The following is a 20455-nucleotide window of genomic DNA, read 5'->3' as shown; positions in this document are numbered from 1 at the left end:
GGCAAACACTGAACAATTCACAGTTCTCAATATAAAGACTGATTTGCAGGCCTGAGAGGTTCAGTGTAGTAGCAGCTAAATCTTTTGTTGGGCTTCTTATTTTTCTTTTCATAACTGTCTGATGAGAATTGCTGTTCGTTAGCATGCTTTCTCACAGTGTTCGTGATGATGTAAAACAGGTCCTTCTGCAAGTGGTCCCAGCTCTTCCTTCTGACCCCAGGACTATCCTCGCCTTTCCCCTTGCTCTGGAATTTCATTTGAACTGAATTTCATTTGAATGCATTTTTGACAAATGAAAAAGAAGTATACATACGTACATGAGTGCAAAGGGTGTGCTTCTTTTTCCATTGAGAATGTCATAGTGCAGCACTTAAAAATGCTGAGAATTATTTTTATCTTAATATGGCAAGGAAAAATAATGGATAACCTGTGTTTTTGAAATGGCAGTTCTTACATTTTTAATCTTCTCCATTAGTATCTATGTTCAGCATCTTGGAGAGATGAAAGTAGTGGGAAGGGTGAGTCTGCCCTGCAGTAGGTGGGAAGAACATAATCTGAATTTTTGCATGCTGTGGATTTGGCCTGTGGTGGAAAGCCTTTTTCAAATCAACCTCTAAAATACCACTTTTTGGAGTAAATTCTGATAATTTTTGTAATACTGTCTTCTTGTGATGTTTTCAACTGTGTTCAACAGTTTGGAAAGCTTTCAACTGTGTTTTGCTTGTAGAGTGAACTTTCAGGTCTCATCTCCTTGGGTCCTTGCTCAAGTGCCATCTGTGGCAGGCCTGATGGGCCTCATGGGACATACTTTGAAGTCAGCATTGCAGCAAACTGAACTGCTTTTAATCTCCCTTGTTTTGAACGGATAAATATGAAAGAGGGCATTTCAAAACTTACTCTTCCAGTGCTTTAGCCTGTACCTTTAGCACATGGGAGCGTGGGGTGCAGTCAGCTAGTCTGAAAGCAGCAGTCTAGATTCAGCTGTAGTCTCAGGCGAGTCTTTCCAGTAGTAAAATAATGTTGCTTGATTGAGATTTTCTGATAGAGGAGGAGAAGCTGTGTTGAACTCTGATCTTTCAGCTTTTCAGCATATGTTGAATATTCTCGTGGTTACATTGTCTTTATCTGGAACTCAAAGGGCAAGTTGCGTGCAGAAAAATAACCCCCAAGTTTTGGCTTTTTTTTTTCTCTTTGGGATATTAAGCAACATTTCTGTTCTGGATGCATTTATTTCATACAGATGTAACTCTGTAACAGTGTCCATATATATTCCTGTTAAACATATCACACGTTGCTGTTTACTAAATATAAAGTATACTCTATAGGAAGTAGGAACTAGAGAAAGAGCCCTGACTAATTAAAGGAGGCTGTATCTCCTCAATCATTTTATGTCATCGTAATTTTTGTCATGCTGAAGAGTCATGAGGGGAAAAGTTTGCTATGTTAGATTTCTGGTATGCTGGTTTGTGGGAAGTGATTTGCATAATGATTCATCAGGAGGCCAGAAGAAACAAAGGATATCTCATTATATTCAGCCTTCAGTAGACTTGCCAGGCTTATTGCAGTTTAAAGAAGTCTGTGTCTTGATCTTTCGTGATCTAAACTGAAGCATCTTAAACCTGAAAAATGAACTGAAGTTTGAAAACAAATCAACAAAAGCTCAGAAATGAAAGCTAGAAACATTCCCAGCCCTCACCCCAAAACCAATAAAAATTCTAGGTAAAATTTTGCAGTAATGTGTTTCATTTTTTTCACTCACATATATTTGTGTGTATACATGCAAACACACACACAAACTTACTTTGAGCAAGTGCATGGATGTTGATATGCTACCGTAGGAAGAGGAGAAAAAACACCATCCAAAAACCCAAGAAACAAGTATCTGGAGGAGAGGATTTACAACTGAATTGTGTGCTTACACGGTTTTATGAATACTGATGATACTACTGGTCTCAAAATTAGCAAAATCAGTACTGGGGCAACCTCATGAAATGGCTATCATGTTTTGTACAGTAGAGATGGAGTGTCTTTCTCTGGATGGATTTTCCTCTCCTACTTCACCTTTGTGCCACCTAAACAGTAGCAACTTCTTTGTATAACATGCATCTTACTAAAAATAACATTGTTATCTGTATCTTTTCTTATCTCTGGCTCAGCATTACTCACACTGTTTTCAATGTAGAATTTGGATATGTGAATGCAAAGAAAGGACGACTACAAATCAATTTAGAAGGGGGGTGATGCGTTGCTTTCATATGGCCCACTGAACAGGGGACATGCAGCGATGACTTGTCAGGGAGCTGGCTCATGGCAGAACATAACGTGGAGTTGTGTTCAGTGATGTTCAGCCACCACATCTTCCAGTCTGATTTGCCCATGTAATGTGAAACTAGCTTGTTCATTTTTTGACTGCTCAGATGACAGAGAATGTTTAATTTGTAAGCCTTCCTACCGCAAAGGAGGTAAAATGGGTTCTCTTGCAGCTGTTGTGCTACATGCTTGTTGTTCAGAATATTGGCATTTTTATTGCTGAAGTACCTGCATATTTTGATGCACCACCTACTTTCAGCAGTTTCTAACCGGTGCTCTTTTTGTAGTGGTTATTCATCCTAAACTTTAAAAATCAGCATGGTTTTCCTGAATATGAGAGTGAAAATAATATCAACTGGGTTGTCAGCATTTTAAAAGGTGGTGTCCTTCTGAAAAAAAGCCAACCTATACCAAACAAAAAAACCTGCAACCCCAAAACCAACCGTTAAAGCACAGTAGATATGTCTTTCAAGGACTGTTAAGAGTTAAATGAAATGAATATGTAAGTTAATTGTATAATTCAAAATGTTCTAATTTGAATCTTGTGTAGTAGCCTTCTGTTGATGCTTACAATGTTTTGCTTCTAGGTCAGCATGATGGACCTCTGCCACGGCAGCATGCTGGATTGCTTCCAGAGTCTTTGATATGGGCATATATTGTGCAACTCAGCTCTGCGTTACGGACCATTCATACAGCAGGACTGGCATGCCGAGTTATGGATCCAACAAAGATTCTAGTAACGGGAAAAACAAGGTAATGAAAGCATTACTTCTCTGTCTTGCTGTGATCTGTATTCATGGTAGCTGCTGACCACGCACCTGTTACAGAAATAACAAAGTCTAACTAGAAAGTTCTGTTACTTTTAACTGGTGGAGACGATGTGCTAAAACTTGTAATTTTTTAAAAAGTTCTTTTTAAACATATTTTGGGAAAGGCATGTATTATCTTCAAAGAACTGTTCAGATCCACTACTGACAATTTAAAATTTGTTGATTTCTTTGTAAACTCATGACTCTGTTGCATTTTATCAAATAGCAAAATTAGTATTTTCTGCTTCATAGTAATTTGCTGAGTACTGATGACTTTTTTGTCATATCAAAGCATTCAATGAATGCTAGAGAAAAAACTGAGTAGCCAACAGAATTTAATGACACTTCTTCCTTTTCTCTTCTTCCTAAAGGTTACGAGTTAATTGTGTTGGAATCTTTGATGTTTTGACATTTGACAACAGTCAAAATAATCCACTGGCATTAATGGCTCAGTTTCAGGTAAGACAGCAATACCATAGTTAGATTAGTAACTTGGCACAAGGAGTACTGAAAATCGGTGTGATTCCTTTTGGAAGACAAATATTTTAATTAAACTGTAGCCCAGTATATCTATCTCTAAATGACTGTATTTTTTCTTTCTTGATTTGATCTTGGTTCCGCCATGCATTATTCAAATATGCTTGTAATTTAGAAATTTGAGTGCTCATTTTGGTATCTTCTGCTTCTAAAATTTCAGCAAACTCACCAAACAGGTTGAACTATTAGTATTTAACAAACTTAAGTCAGAAATGCTTAGGAATATGAATTTCTAAAGGAAGGAGAAGAAAAAGGTCTTACATTCGGTGTTAGAGATAAAAAACCCATGGTTTGGTAACAGTTTTTGCTTTGCTTTCTCTTTTGTTATGTTAACAAAAATAAGTAAATGTTGAATACCTGTTCACGGAGCAGTAAGAGATCTTACAAATACCTGCACCTAGGCATTCTCCTCACTGCTAAAAGGTTTTAGTGTATCTTTATTTTAGGCTCCTAGTTTTTCCTTGCTCTCCTGACATTCTCTGAAGTGTGGACTTCACATAATGCCTGAATTCAGAGGAATTCCTTTAGACTTAGCAAAAAACTGTTCCACAGTCATCTGGAGCATCACTGTGTACAGGAGTGCCTCTTTCCCTAACTTCCCCTCAGGGTAAAGTACATTGCTTCAGCAGTCATCACATACCCTGTCTGTACTGGGAGTGAACAACTACAGTAGGGAGTTGTATTTAATTTGTTTTCATTAATTGAGCTTATTCACTGTGAGAAAATTGCTCGTTCAGAGTCTTCTAGTAATAAATGAAATGTTTGAACTTTGGCCAGGCAGAAACTAGCTTATTGGAGACAGTGTCCTAGAACATAGCAACTTTTTTTTTTTAATGATACAGTAAAGCATTTTCCAGTGTACTTTGAGTAGTACATCAAAGGATTCCCTGCCCTCCACACTCCCCAGCTCTGTATCAGTGGGCTATTGGTAATAGTTTAGTGGGAAACAGCTAAGATAGGAGTACATACAAGTGAGGGGTTCCATGCCTAAAAATATAATGAGATTTCATTTTTTAAAATCTAAATACTACTTTAGATTTATTTTAATTGCAGCTGGGAAAGAGATCTTCCTGAGAGATTATGACATGCAAGTAATTTTAAAGTAAAACGTTTAATGTACTTGGAGGTACAAATCTAAAAATACTCACAGGTACATGAGTCTGTCAAAAGCATTTACCACCATAGCAGCCCCAATATTTGGCAGTTAACTTGCTTGGGTAATGCACAGTTTTGTTTAGAGGGGGGTGTTTTTACATGTTTTATACATTGTAAATTCCCAAATTGTTCTGGTATCACTGCTAAACCAGAAGAGAAGTACTCTTAAATACATAGTTTGGAAGATCTAAACTGGAGTTAGAAAATACAGTACTGTCACCCTTTTTCTTGCTTCCTCTAGAAGGGCTAGGCTTTCATTATCCATTTTGTTCCTTCAGAGATTCTGGACTGAGTTCATTCCTTGAAATTCAGGAGTCATTTATCAACCTCTCTCTTTGTTTGCCCTAGCCAGATAAAATTACAAAATAACAGCTGCTACTTGTCCTTTTTCCTCTCGATCCATGACCCAGTTCCTGAATTCCTCTGGGACTCCTGTGGCTGTTAAAAATGCAGGTTATCTCTTGGTTTACTGCCCAGCTAATATGCATTTCCTTGTTGCTGTCTTCAATGGAGGAAGGCATTTTTGTTAGCATTTGTCACTTTCTGGCTATTTCCCATTGTTAATAGGGATAGGAAAGAGTTTGGCCAGAACAGTGAGAGGCTATGTAAAAGGAATGCAGTTGTTTACAATCTGTGTTAAGTGCATTAGTTTATATGATCATTTAAGAGTTAAATAAAGGCAACAATAAGGGAAGTTAAAAAAATTAAATGAAATATGAATAGCCACTTGCGTTAAAAACAAGGTGTTACACCTGTATAAATTCTAGCACATCACTTCCCAGTCCCCAGTCCTTAAGTCCGGTGTTTACCAGTTACAAGATACAGATGGGAAAATTGCAAATGGTGATGTAGGAAACAGTAAAAAGGTTTAATAAATATTTCTTTATTTGAGGTAAAATGAAAGTGAGTCCTCTCCATACAAAATGAAGAGAAAACATAGGTTTTATTGATTTAACAAGGGCAATAAGGTTATGTTTGCTCAAAGTAAATATTTTTAATTTAGCGAACCAAAATAACTTTATAATGCACCTCCCCAAATTTAAAGAAACTAGCTTAAGAGGCATCTGAAGTATTAATGTTGATATTAAAAAAATAAAATAAAAAACTATCTAGCAACTGGGAGGCCTTTCTAAGGGCCCTTCCAGAACTTAAAAGGATAAGTGAATCCACAGAATTGTAAAGTGGATGAGCTGATACTGATCCAAGAAAAGCAGTGGAACAAGATAAACAGAAATGTAATGTCAGTTTCAAAGAGTTTATGGAAAATGGATCTTGTCAAAAATAAGAATTATTTGACTAGCTTACGTGTCTGCCTGATAAAGCCAAGTGTATAAAATGCTGAGGTATCTCCAGGGCATTTGGCATAGTAGCACATACCTTTTTAATAATAATAAAAAAAATTATGCAGAGGGAAAGGGTACCTATTCAATTAACTTTTAAATTGCTCACTGACATATTGGAAATTCATTTGATAACCGGGAGACATTAATGAAGAGCACTGTTTTGAGTTTTATCTCCCAGGGGCTGGTTTTTAGTCTAATGCTATTTCATAGTTCTATCAATGAACTAGATGGTGATAAAATCTTTAGTAGCAAAGCTTTCAGGAAATAAAAAGATAGGTGGGTACAGGTTACAGTTATTAATTGAATCACTAATTAAACGGTCATTAGTTGCATGCAAGGTACGTTTTTGAACAAAAGGCAGCCTGTACTTAAAGTTTTTTCTTTGAAGCTGAGAATCAACTTAGTATGACTTAGTCGCTGTTGACAGTGACCATAGCAGAAGTCTTCCGGCAGGTCTGTGGCAAAAGAAACTGGTGTGATCCACAGGTACACAATATGGAGTATGAACAGGGAAGTGGTTGTTCCTAATCTGTACTTTGCACTAGCAAGGCTACTACAGGAATACAGCATTAATTTCTGGTATTCCTGATCCAAGGAGATCTAGTACTTCTTGTGTGCCTCCTTTAACCTTTCTCTGCCTGGAAGCAGGGAATGCTGAATCTGTTCATGTTTTCACAGGGGAAGTGAGGGCTTAATAGGCATATGTGGATTGCTTCCCTATAGAAAGGATGGTGTACCCCAGCTTCTGGGAAGTTATATACCCTTGTCTGCGTGGTTAGTGATCAGTGGATGGTAGTTCTGCCCTTTCTAAAACTGGAATCTGACTTCAATAAATCCTGATCTTTATGGGTCCCTTCCAGCTTGCAATGTTCTGAGATTCCCCTACCACACAGGAAAATTACTGCCTGGTTTTGTGCACTTGTAAGACTTCAAATATTGGGCATAGTAGTACTTGCTTTCAGGGTTTCAGCTGTCAGTGAATAGTGAAGTACCTCCAGAGAGCAATTCAGCTCGCTCAATATCTGAAATGTCTTGCAGAATTACAGGTACCTTAAGCAAATCAGTTAGGTCTGATTGATTTGAAGTTTAAGTTCCTAAGATTAGTGGGATGAATCCAAGCCACTTTTGTAACTAAAGCAAGTTAAAAGCTGAGTGTAACTTAAAATGTGTGTGTTTGAGGCTGCACTGGTGTGTTGTATCATCTCTGCCAGTTCTTCTGTTAGATGTAATTTGCAAAACAAACAAAAATCAAGGCTGTGAGTCAAACGCTCAAAAAACCAAAAGCCTGAATTTAGAATCTAATGACTGCTGTTAATGTAAAACGCTTTCTCAAAAAGTTTAAAATTTTTATGCAATCTGTAGTGTAAAAACACCTAAAGCAAGACTATATTTTCATAGGGTCTTGGCTGAAACTGTATATTTTCATTGTCTCAGGATTGTGTGATGATAGAGAATTTATATAGGATACATCCTTATGAAATACTAGAAACTGAAATTTTAAAGTGTATAGGTAGGGGACTGCAGAAACAGAAAAGGTTGTGGTTAATACAAATACTTACATATTTCTTCTAAGTTTTTTAGAGGGGGGAAAAAAATGCCATTGTGCTAGGTGATGTATGTGGCTATAGATAATGCATCACCAAGATTTCTGTGGTACTATAACAGGGTCTTCTGCTGATCAAATTGCCTACTTGGTAGTGGAAGCAAGTGAGTTCCCACCAAAATGGGGTTTGTTGCTGTGGTTCATTTCTCTTTACCAAAGTACAAAGGAATGCTGATACTCAGGAAATCCTGATTCTGTAGAAAAGAGAGTGTAGGAAATGCCAGTCCATCCTCCTTCTCCACCACTTTGTCCTCCTTATTTCTGTCTCATTTTCCACATCCTGTTTTTGTCTTCATTAGCTACAAGAGTACCATGCTTTTTAACTTCTACCATGTTGCGTGTCCATCTTTAAATTGTGCTGCTTAATCATACTTGATAAGGAAACAGCAGGGACATTGAGAGCCCTGGAAAGGTTTTCATTCCTGTCCCTCAACATCTGGGAGATGTGGCTGCAGGGAAGGTTCAGCTACTGCAGCCAGAGGCAGCACACAACTACCCCTCTGGTGGTAAGAGTGGAAGAGCTGTGAGGGGCTGTGGCATGTTCACCATCGCAACACTTTTCTAAAGCTGCCAGATTCTAAACAGAACTTTAAGTGTTGCAATGCTGCCAAATTTTCAGCCTTTCTCACAGAAATGACAGAAGGTGTATTCCTTGTATGACTATGTTCTCTGCTAAAAAGCATAGTCTTGCTCTGGACTACAGAGCTGACATTCTCGATAATTAGGAGCTTTCACTTTTTTTTTAGTTTTGCAAAAACAGCTTTCTCAGAAAAACCCTCAGGAAAATACAAGATTTGTATCTCTAGCTGGCTCTAAAATTCAGTCTGGGGCAGGCATCCAGCATGGAAAGCAGCAGGTGTTTTCAAGTTTGGCCAGCTTCTGTGCAGCTGAAAGCCTTTCCATCAAAAGAATCGGACACTTTTTGCTATGAATGTGATTGCTACTAAATTAGGCTCCTGTTTTTAGAGATAGGCTTTAAAAACTGGTATAACTTTAAAAAATAGTCTGTTGGCTGTCCATTAAAATTGGCAGAATTTCCTGTTGTGGCAAAGCAGCCTGTATGCAGCATTCATCTTTTAAGAGCAGTTCTACTTTTAAGGAAAGTGTTTAGTAACACTAAGAATTTCTTTATAAAATGTGATGCAGCTCAGTTTCAGCCATACAGACCTCTTTCTGTCTACTTACATCAGGCAGTTCGTATCTTTTCACACTGGCCATCAGAGATTAAAATCTTTGAGCTGTCTGTTTAAAACAGAAGCATCATTTGCTGGAATCCAATGTGAATTCCAGTGTGGAATTCACACTGGATGGCCAGTGAAAAAGATATTATGAGTCCAGCAAATGCTGTTTCTGTTTTAACAAATGATCCTTGATGGGTATTTCTGCATCTCATACTGAGAAGACTTGCTCTGTTTGCCACCAACTCCTTGACTTGTCAGGAGTGAGCAGGTAGGTAGTTAGGAGAACCTCTTTGCAGAGCTTCTGCTTGCTATGCAAGAGTTCTCTTTGATACTGTCTTTAAGCTAAAAATAGGTAAATTTTAGGCATTCAAAGATAAATATAATACCTGAGAATGGCTAGGTATCAGGACAGATTTTCCTTTAACTACTGTAACTTGGACAGTCATATGGTTTGAATTGCACTTATTTTAGATGCTCGTATTCTTCAAAGGATGCTGAAGAACTGTCTCTTGTTAAACACCATCTAGTACCATAGGTAATATTTATCTATACAAAGAATCTTATTATCTGTGTGTGTTTTCCGTGTTAGCAAGCAGATCTGATCTCCCTGGGGAAAGTTGTGTTGGCTTTGGCTTGCAATTCTTTATCAGGAATTCAGAGAGAGAATTTGCAGAAAGCAATGGAGCTGGTGACAATCAACTATTCCTCTGATCTGAAGAATCTGATTTTGTAAGTTTGCTTAATAAATCTTTTGATGGAAGTAACTACTTTTTTTAAACATAAAATGAAAATGTCAGTTGGTGTTTTTAGATGCATGTAAGATTACAGATATAACTACTGTCATTGAGTTGTCGGCGCAGACAATGAATGGTTAAACATAATTTAAAATTTGTTTATATAATGTGTATTTTCATGGTGTATCCAATAAAATTAATTTTATTTACTAAGTTCTTTTAAAGCTCCTAATAAGGATTAGGAGCGTAAAACCCCCAAGCATTTTAAGTTGTCTTCAATATGGGGTTTCATTGCCTATTATCTACTATAGCAATATGCTAGTCTTACCTTATGGTTTCAGAAGGTATTCAGAAATAGGCATGTTGCCTTTCTGACCAGAGTTGACTGCTACTTTTTCTTGACTGGATATCATTTTGTGTTGTTCTTTAGTATAGTCAGCCTTTCTCCTTTTCCAGCCTAAGAGGGAAAAGTGGAAGTCTGTGCCCCTTCCCTCATTTGAAAAACAATTGCATTACGATCTGAGTTATATCTTCTCTCTTTGAGTGTGTTTTTTCTCTCTGAGCAGGGTGAATTACACAATTCCATGAAAGTACACTCCTGCCTTGCACAAGTAACTGACTAGATGTATACATGTAAATCAACATGTTTTCTTTCTAATATCTTTTTAAACAAATGTTGCAATTGTCAACTTTGTGTATTACATAGACATCAGTGTCAAATAGTTATAAAGTCATAATAGAATGATCTCACTGGTATTTGCAGCATGTTTAAGTAATCTGTTTGGGGGTGGGGATATTTTGGCAGGTATTTGCTGACAGACCAAAACAGGCTTCGCAGTGTAAATGATATCATGCCTATGATTGGTGCACGATTCTATACTCAGCTGGATGCTGCTCAAATGCGAAATGATGTTATAGAGGAAGACCTTGCAAAGGTAAATAATTTACTAATTCCTACAGGAAAACCTGTAGTCAGTATTCCTACAGCTGTACCTTGAAAGAGAATGTTTTCTACTGGTTTTTCTTTCTGTTTGTTTAGCAACCTAAGTACTCTGCCTGCAGAATTGAGAACTCTGAACTCAAGGTATTGAAAGTCCAGAAGCTCCAAGAACCACTAGTTTTAGGATGTCTTCAGCTAGGCTTTAACTGAAGTGACATCTTCATGTCTAACCAACAGTTTTGGGGAAAAAAATGTTCTTTACAGAATGGTTAAAAAGTAGTGTTCTGAGTAATTAAGGCCATGTATGTCATCACACACTAGATGATAGAGTTTGTGCCAGAGGTTGTAGAGCAACAACTGTTACCTTGAAATTCTTGGATAGATTTGGATTCCAGTGTCCCTTTACTTATCTCATATGTTTTGCTTTCCATATGAATGCTAGATCATGGAGGTAAAGGCTGCCATCGTCAGTTTCCCTGAAGTGTGCATCTCTTGCTGTGGGGGTCTGGTTGGTCTATCATGTTCAGCCAAGGCATCAAGTGCTAGCTACAAAGGAAGTATGTACTATGTCCCATGTGTATTTGTTCAACAGGAAAGGGTGCCTGCTCATCAGAAGCCACTGATCCCAGGATTTTCTGACAAGGCTGAGAGATATTACAGAAGGCTTTCATGACACTGAAGATATGTGTGGGATAGGGTATTAAGCTTTCCATTGTATGCCCTCATGTAGAAGTTTGTTTTTTTTTTTTTTTTAAGAGACAGTAGACCAATGGTTGGGATGCTGATGGACTCCTTTGCTTAATTTCTTCACCATTGGCTTGTTGGATAACAGTTTTTCTTTCCTTAGTGAAAGATACTGAAATCTGTCAGAAGCAAAGAGCTGTAGAAGAGCCAAGTGGTATCTGCTTTGGATGAAGAGCTGTAGATGACAGGTGCCCGCTCTATCAGTCAGCCACTACTCCTGTGCTGAAGATGTTTAAGATCATTTCTTGTTAAGGTGGCCCAATGTGCCTGCACAAATTTGAGCAGGTGGGCCTTTTCTCATAACAAAGATGGATATTATCCTGTAATCGGCATTAATCAGTCTGCATTTTCAGTCAGGTTGTTTGTAGCAGTTGGTTAGCATTGGCATGTGAGCAGAGCCACTACAAATGCAAGTTGTTGCATAGCCTCCAGTTTGGCAATATCTGTTTACCTGGCAGTGATATATATGGCAGTTGCTTATTAGTTGTTGTACTATAACTTGTTTGTACTACTACATCCTCAGTAAGATGAGAGCTACAGTATCCCTTCGGTCTAGCCTCATACCCTCCCTTCATTATTGCTCCAAAGCAGATGCTTAGGGGAGAGTATTGGAACAAGACTGGCACGTATGGTGTTTTTCCTTGTATTCTCCAAGCACACAGTTATCTGTAGCTTAGGGACTTCTGATGCTGGAAGTGGATTGTACGTAGTTAATAACTGTTTTCTTGAAACCATGAATATTTTGTTACTCCTGTAATGGTCACATTTCACAGAGCAGCGACCCCATTATGCCGTTTCCTTCCTCACCTTGAATATTCCCATCATCTATATGTCACAGCATTCCAAGCCTCAATTTTTCAAATCCTCTAATCCACTCTGTAGAAAAGCTCCCTGCCTTACAGGCTACCACCAAGCTTGCAGAGAAGGCCACCTGGAGACATAGCGCTAGTGTTGTGCACAGCTGTGTCACCATTGACTGGGAACGTGCAAGGCAGCAGCATTCACACAGATCTGGTTTTGGCTTTTGTGTATTTGGCCACCTACCAAAAAGTTACTTGGAGGTTGACCTTGACCAGCTAGCAGAGGTCCATACAGTCTTCCCTGTCAGTCTCTATAGAGTGTAGCTACTGTTGAGGCACAAGCTGTTCCGCTGTGTATTTTTAAGACTGGTGATAGAAGTCTTGCAACCCATAGGTTGTGTGAGGTCAAGCTATTATCACCTTAACCTACTTTATTTACCCAGCTGTGCACAGTAATCTACTCCAGACTGAATTCATTTGAAATCAATGCGATCATGCATGGGAGGGGATGCAGCTTAGCATGAATAATGTTGGAGAGCTTGAGAATTGGAGAATATGAATAATATCAGGAGAGAATCTTCCTTCCTGTCAGCTCTGACCAGCTCAAACTTTAAAAAAATATTAATCCACAGTGTAATGTAAGCTAGGGTGTAACTCTTTTTACTGTATCCTAAGTGGTGCGGAAAAATGTATGTATTCCAAGCTCCCATAATTCTAACGTTCTGGCTTTTTGTGTGAGCTCATTCTCATTGCTTTATCTCTGTCATTGATGGACTCAGAATTTATACTGTTTTAAGACTTAAATTCTAGCTTTTTTGGAAAAACTTGTTTAAAAATTTTATTTGGAATCAATTCTAATTTGAATGTTAGCCTGATACTATTGTTGTTAAACGTTTACTAATGATGGCGTACAAAGCATTTCTGAAAAATAAATCTGGTAGGTTATGTTCCTTCTCATCTTTACCTGAAATAAGGTATTATACTATATAATTCTACAGGTATTGATAACTATTTGTGTGTATATATATTTTAACACATTCACATTCTCCTTGTTTAACCTATTCTATTTTAGCATGCCTGTAAGTACAGGCTGGCAAGAGACTAAACTTATGTTTCCGCAGAGAAATAGATTGCCTGATCCAGTTCCTGCTGGGGCAGCAAGGTGTCATTAGTTGTTAAATCTCCACATTACGATTTGAGTATGAAGTGCTAAAATGAGCATTGCCCTACTGATACACAATACAATGCATGTGGTCTCTTTCTGAAAAAATTATACCCCCTTTTTTGAATAAATAAATCGTTGTAATAGCACTTCGTTGGAGTTACCACTGTATATCTTTTGCAAATAAGTGTCTTAATTTTAGGTTTCAGAAACGTTAATAACCTCTTTCCTTTTTTTCTAGGAGGTGCAGAATGGAAGGTTGTTTAGGCTTCTAGCAAAACTGGGAACAATCAATGAAAGGCCAGAGTAAGAAATACTTGTTTTCCTAGAGTGGAGTATGTAAAATGCAGTTTGTAATACAAGGTTTCTTCCCTTAGAAATTTAAGCTATGCATTTTCCCCATGTTTGCCCCTGAAGAAATGAGTATTTAAGAACTCTTGAGAAAAATAGTATAAGCAACATTGACCAAAATTTTAAATTAAGGAGAAGAGAAGGCTGCAAATAGGTACGCCAAAGTTGCTTCAATTTTTTTAGTATGTTTTCTCTTAGCAGTCTCTTGTGAGTGACCATAGCTTTTGAGGAAATCCATAGCTTGCTTTAACTGTAGCAAATGGTGTAAATACTGGTTTTAAGCTAGTTAATTTTCAGCTTGTTTTTTATCAACTACTACATAAAAATGAAGTGTTCATGGTCGGTTTTCCATCCTATTAAATAGAATTGGAGTTGTGTTTGTAATGCTGGTTTCTAACATTCAGGTGTTAAACTTGTTGAAGATAACTCTTGCTTTCTTCCATTACTTTTCTGTGGCCCTTGGTAGGCAGTAGCTTCAGGTACTTCAGCAGCTGAAAAACTTTGAATATATTATTTTCTGTTTGTGGCAGGGGAGGAGACTGTAAGGTAATGGCAAATTATAACAGCTTAGCAGAGCAGTGAGATTACTCAGTTTAGATTGAAGAGTTACGTATATCTGTGGGGTCTGATTTTTTCTTAACTGTCTGAGCTTTAATATGAACCCTTGCTTTGCACCAGGTTTCAGAAGGACCCAACGTGGTCAGAAACTGGAGACAGGTATTTACTAAAGCTCTTTCGAGATCACCTTTTCCATCAGGTGACAGAAGCGGGTACTCCTTGGATTGACCTCAGTCACATTATCTCATGTCTTAACAAGGTACACTGTACTTGGGTTAGCTTTTAAAAATTTGTTTGGGTTAACTTTAGAATAATATTCCACTTAAAAGCAAGTTGGCATTGGCAGATTAACTACATTGTTTTAACTGATAGTTATTCCCCCCTCTTTTGGATGAAAACAATGTATTCACTAAACTAATATTCAAACATTTATAGATATTTTAAATAAACTCAGTACATTAATATTAAAACTTGGAATCCAGTAAATATAGAATGAGATACAGTATTAACTTTTCATCCTAGAATGCACTGAATACTGTGGGTAAGCAATGCTGGTCCCTTTATGCTACTCTGGTCTTTCAACACAGCATAAAGGATCCATAAAACCCCTTTAACTGGGGGAGGTTTCTGCCGATACAGTTTTCACAGAGGGTGGTCATAAGGCAAGAGGATCCATTACTCAACTGTGCTGACCAGAGTAGGAGACAGGAGGGAAACTGCAGTAGAAGTTTGTGCAAAATCCCTACCGTCTAGGACAGTGCTGGAAAATTTCTGTGACTTAAAATGTTAAGTCCGCTTCTGATAACTTCCCTAGCCTCTCTAGCCCTTTGTTTTTCAAGGTTGATTTAACAAAGCTGTTTGCAGTTTTCCAAGAGCTGCACCACTAGCAAAATTTTAGCTGAGCACTTTCATGATTAGTAGCAGGAGACATGTGAGAGACCACAAGATCTTAAGTAGTTGTAGAACTTGTCTTGCTCCATAAATTAAAAAAGCAAACTATTTTTTTTTTTGTATTGGCAGATCAGTTTTCAACTTATCTTACATTGTTTTTCCAAACTTCAGTAAATTATAGGAGACTAAGATGCTACTTTTTTAATTATTATTTATTTTTTTTAGCTGCTTGGTCATTCCACTCACTCCGTAGAGAATGGTGATGCAGACACTGACAATACACAGTTTCAGTGGCTAGTATTTTCTTTTCTAGGATTAGGATAGCCAACTTTCTCTTCCAGAAAAAATTGAATATATTCAGATTCTTTGACATGTAACAAATGAGTTAACTACAGTTAAATCTTTTTTTAAATTGTCAGAGCTTTTAATCTCCTATTGGACCACTGCTGTGCATTTCTTTTAACCTCCTTTTTATCTTTCTGGTTGGTGTCTGTAATCACTTTAAAAAGGACATTAAAAGGATTGAGGCTAAATCAAAAAGAAAGCATGTTGATATTCAAATAGGCAGTGAAATGCCATGATGATTTGAAAGCAGTGACCTGTACAGTACTGTAGCAAGAGGGGACAGTTCTGAATTCCATAGGTCAGGTAAGAGATGGTGTCAAAGAATGCCTCGTTCTACAAACGTTCATGGCTTAACTTGTTAAAGAGAGACTCTTCTCTTCTGTGGTTGTGGGCTCAGCACACAAAAAATGTAGGACTTTCAGAACTCTACTTTGGAAATACACTCTGAAAAACACTTTTGAAACTGTAGCGTGTAGTAGTGGAAGTGGTTATATGGACTTTCCTGCTACACTCCAAAAGCATTCCTTTTGAATGAAAATTACTCTATTGTTTAAACATTTTTTTCAATGTGGTGTTTTGGGGATCTTTTCAGCTGAGATACTGATTTATGCCTCCGCAGCAGGAGAGAAAGCAAGCCATAAATATTTATGTTTCTCGTTAGCTGTGTGGCTTTAATACAGATCTTCCATATCCTACATTCATTAAGGTAATTCACTGATTTCTTGAATGATGCTAATGGGAACAGTAAACAATATTTCACAAACACCTTAATCATGATAATATTTGTAATGGATCTTGGAAGAGACTGGTGGCTTTATCCTACTTTAGAAGAGCTAAAAGCTAGTGGGCTTGCTTTTGTCCTTCTGAAGCTATTTGCAAAGCAGAAACTGTAAACTGGGGAGGTTCCAACTTTTAAGGTTATACTCAGAACTTTATTTTAGAAGACAAATGCAAGAAATTTCTAACTTGCTGTGTTGCTCCAGACAGCAGCTAGTGGGACATCTCTGACAAATTTAACTGTTCTTCTGCTATTTGGTACAACATTGATACATTTATTTAATCCTGCTGGGGTTGTATTTCCAAAGATTATCTCAATAGTGTCATATCCCACTTGCCTCTGCCCCACCTTTTGTATTGGAACAAGAAAATTTGTAGTGTCAAGTATTTGGGAATACCAATATATCGACTAAAACAGAGCAAAAAAAGTTTTTGCATTATAAGGGAGTCTGACAATTACCCATTGAGGAATGTTTCTTGCAAAGCAAGGATAACACAAAATATAGCATCAGAAAGGACTTCAGCATGTAAAATAGGATATTTCTCTGTTCCAAACTAGGATTTAGTGGTAGATCTCTAAAGTACATGGTGTAGCATACAATTTTTTAATACTGAATTTGAGATGTCAGAATAAAGCATGAAAAAAAAAGCAGAACAGACTTTAATCTTTAACCACAAATTACCTATTTGTTTATGGATTATAACTGGGTAAACTTTTCTTAGAGTAAGAGATGAAATCTACCATACAGGAACTAGTTTGTTTCCAGTACTGCCAAAAACGTAAGGTTTGGGTTTCTACCAGTTTTCAGACTGCCTGGGACTGATCCATCCGTTATTTTATTTTTGAGGGGGCAAGAAGTAATTTACCTACCCTGCATGGAGGCTTGTGCATCTTAGGTGCAAATGTAATGTCAGAAGTGGTTTTGTGCATCAGGAGCTACATGGAAATTTTGCTAGGCTTTCTACACAGGGGAAGATAGCATTGCAGGACTCTTAGCTTTATGGAAAGGGAAGAAAACAATGGTAACCTAGTCCAAAGGTCTGGAATGTCCATCAGGTTAAGACCAAAATGTCTCGATTTTTTGGCAAGTACATTGTTGTGGTGCGATTCAGATCCTTCCTTTCTGTGGTGTTCGCAAGATTTGAACTGCACCACAACAATGTACTTGCCAAGAAATTGATTGCTTTTGTTATTGGGGAAATGTTTTGCCATTTCTTTCACACTTCTTTTATTTTATCTTTTGCATTCTTGTTACAGTTAGATGCTGGTGTGCCAGAAAAAATAAGCCTCATTTCCAGAGATGAGAAGAGTGTACTTGTGGTAACTTACAGCGATTTAAAACGCTGCTTTGAAAATACTTTTCAAGAACTGATTGCAGCCGCAAATGGTCAGTTGTAGTATTTGCTGAAAGCATGCAGGACATTGCTGAGGAACTTAACAAATAGCAAATTGCACTACAGCTGAATTGTTGTTGTCATCTCATTTCACATTTGGGAAACAAACAGGAGATGAGCAAAGCTGCTTGCACTTCAGTCAGGTACACTGTTACTTGAAGGGAAGAATGTTTCACTTATCCTAGAGCTAAGGCTGCCATTGGAGGCTTTATCTGTGAAGAATTTATTTTAGATTAAGGAACACATCAGGTGCATGATGTTCCTGCTTTTATTTTTTCCACTTGTATATGCACTAATTTTAATTTTTTTAAGACTTTTCTGATCTCTGAAGTTTTGCCACATTGTATACTTAAGGGAAACTCTTTGCAAGGACATTTCTGGGATACATTTTTTGTCACTGAGGATATAGCAAAATTTATTCATTTTTGATATTATTTGCACCCAGAATAGCATAAAGGACCAGGTAAATAATTTAATAGAAACTGTGTTCTATTAATGACCGTTTAGTTCGTAACCTCTGTAAAAGTGTGTTGTATGCAAGCTCTGTATGCCACCCACTGTTAGCTCAAAGAAACATGAGAAGATGAAACGTTTTAAAACCAGTGAAGTATCGGTGAATTGACAAAAACAGGAAAGAAAGCCCCCTGTCATTTGGTTTAAACTTTGTCTAAGAGAAGTGACGAAAATAGCATAATGGGAAACATCTATAATTTAAGGAGCATATCAAACTTGCTCTAAACACAACCAGCGCCTTTTAAAAACTGTTTGTATGTTTTCCTGCTAGTCAGAAGCATTTACATTTATGCAATTTTTTTAATAGATTTTTTTTTAAAGAAATTGTTTAAATGCCTGAAGTTTCAGGAGTGTATTACTTTAGGTTATTTACAGTATAATTTTTGTATAAAGTTCTGTTCTTTGAACCACAGCTTTATTATGGTACGCTACACTGGATACAGATACAAAGACACTGTTAAAAGAAGATTAACTAAACACAGCAGTTGTCTGGCATCAAGAGCTTTTCAAGTTTTACAGCCTGAATCTGGAGGGATAATGATCTGCTGTGCCTTTGCAGTCACTGCTTAGCCCAAAGTAATATTACTTTTGATAATACTCAACACATGAATATTCCTGAAGTAATTCAGTCTCAAAAGTCTGGAATTTTCCTCCTCAATTACCTTTCTAATATTTGGACATGCAGTTGTCTCCAAACTTGGGTATTCATGGGATTTCTAGTTAAACACCTACACTTTGATACTGAAGACTGCCAAATAATGTAGGAATTTCCTTTCTTAAAGCGGTAGTGAAGACTGTATCTATCCTTTCCCAGCACTGAATGTTTTAATAGCACTGGGTGCTCACCATGAAGAAAATGTGGAAACTCAAAAGGTCAGGACAGACTCTAAGCACTTGCAACTGATGTTACTGACATCAATTTTAATAATTCTCAATATTTGTAGTTTTCAGAGAAGTTTTTAATATTTCTCTGTCCACTTTTATAAGCTTTAAAATGTTTCTCTGCCTTGAGACTTGCATCAAGAAAAAAGCAACTCTCTTCACATCGAAAGCTTTGAAGACTAGGGACATGCTTTACACATTTTAGAAAATGTGGTTGAATCCACATTAGGTAGCATCAGTTGTTGAGTTTAAAAATCAGATATTGTTGCATTTGATCGAATGAATTTTAAAAGGAACGTAATGTTTAATATTCAAACGTAACAGTTGCCAGAATGTTCTTTTTAATATAAAAGGAACAGGAACTTTGAAAAGTGAACATGCAAAACAGTCTTTTATCATTAGCTCATGTATTTGAGGAAGAGCAGCTGTCTTTTATATGTTTTTTGACAAATCATATTGTAATTCTTTTGTACAAAAAAGAAGTACTTGTATTCTAGAAGAAATATGAAATGCTTAATTTATAAGCGGGCTGAGGTTTTTTCCAGTATTGTTTTCTTTGAAAATGAAAGGGGATCATCTGTTCAGTTGTGGGGTTTGGGAACCTTTGAAAATTTAATTTGTGGACCAATATTTTGTGAAAGTGTAAGGCAGGGGTAAAATAGGGCTTGAATTCTCATCCTTTTTAGACCAGCAAACCACCCTCTGCAAGACATGTCTAAATTGCAAACCTGTGTGTATTTGCATAATGTCAGTTTGCTTCAGCCCCTAGTAACCTCAGGACTTGGTTTAAAAATAAAAAGGTAGACAGCTAATAAGTTTTCATACATAACGTCAGCCAGAAAATACTTGGTGTCAGGTAATACATAAACTAAAAAAAAAAAAAAAGAGTTGAGTTTTTGTTTTCTATTTATTTCATTTGGTCCGTATTTGGGAATGATTTGAACAGTCTGAAGTTCAGCTTGGGTGTTTTTTTGGGGAGAGCCCTTCTACCCCATTTTAATTCCATTTAGAAGGTTGTCCTAGTAGTTTGATCCATTCATAGGGAGAACTGTGTACCTGTATTTAAAGAAGAGCCACCAGGATGTGCCCTCCCAGATGGGAAATTTAATTCTGACCTTCCTATTTTTTACAGCTAAAAGCACAGAAGGGACAACCTTTGAAATCATCTGATGTTGGTCATTTTAATTTTTGTACCTGTTTTAAGTTCTGTTGCTGTATTTACTATATTGTAAATATTTTGTTGAGGGTACCTATGTATTTTTGATTTGCCCTTGTTTCAGTAATTCAGGTGTCAACTGCTTCCCCTAAAAAGCACCAGTATGTTAAGTTCTAATGTCATGATCCCAGTATGTGTTACTCATCTTTAATCCTGTTTTCATTCTTCATGTGTACAGCAGTATTTTTAATAAAGAATACCAGAAATAA

At 37.1% G+C, this 20455-nt stretch overlaps 1 protein-coding gene across 9 annotated transcripts in view; it reads left to right on the top strand.

Moving 5' to 3' along the window:
* Positions 1 to 20455, top strand: part of PAN3 (poly(A) specific ribonuclease subunit PAN3) — an 81975-nt gene extending 61520 nt beyond the window's left edge. For 7 of the 9 annotated variants that reach the window (XM_055802716.1, XM_055802715.1, XM_055802717.1 and 4 more), the window contains 7 exons: positions 2898 to 3063; positions 3491 to 3578; positions 9528 to 9667; positions 10478 to 10607; positions 13560 to 13624; positions 14348 to 14486; positions 17499 to 20455. In XM_055802716.1, coding sequence (XP_055658691.1) covers positions 2898 to 3063; positions 3491 to 3578; positions 9528 to 9667; positions 10478 to 10607; positions 13560 to 13624; positions 14348 to 14486; positions 17499 to 17639 — 869 coding nt within the window. In that variant the 3' untranslated portion in view covers positions 17640 to 20455. Of the gene's footprint in view, positions 1 to 2897; positions 3064 to 3490; positions 3579 to 9527; positions 9668 to 10477; positions 10608 to 11054; positions 11170 to 13559; positions 13625 to 14347; positions 14487 to 17498 lie in introns of those variants that run through there. The other 2 variants (XM_055802719.1, XM_055802718.1) reach the window with 1 other exon arrangement.

Source organism: Falco peregrinus, chromosome 4, assembly GCF_023634155.1.
Source record: "Falco peregrinus isolate bFalPer1 chromosome 4, bFalPer1.pri, whole genome shotgun sequence".
Taxonomy (NCBI): domain Eukaryota; kingdom Metazoa; phylum Chordata; class Aves; order Falconiformes; family Falconidae; genus Falco; species Falco peregrinus.
This window is presented reverse-complemented; position numbering and strand designations above follow the sequence as displayed.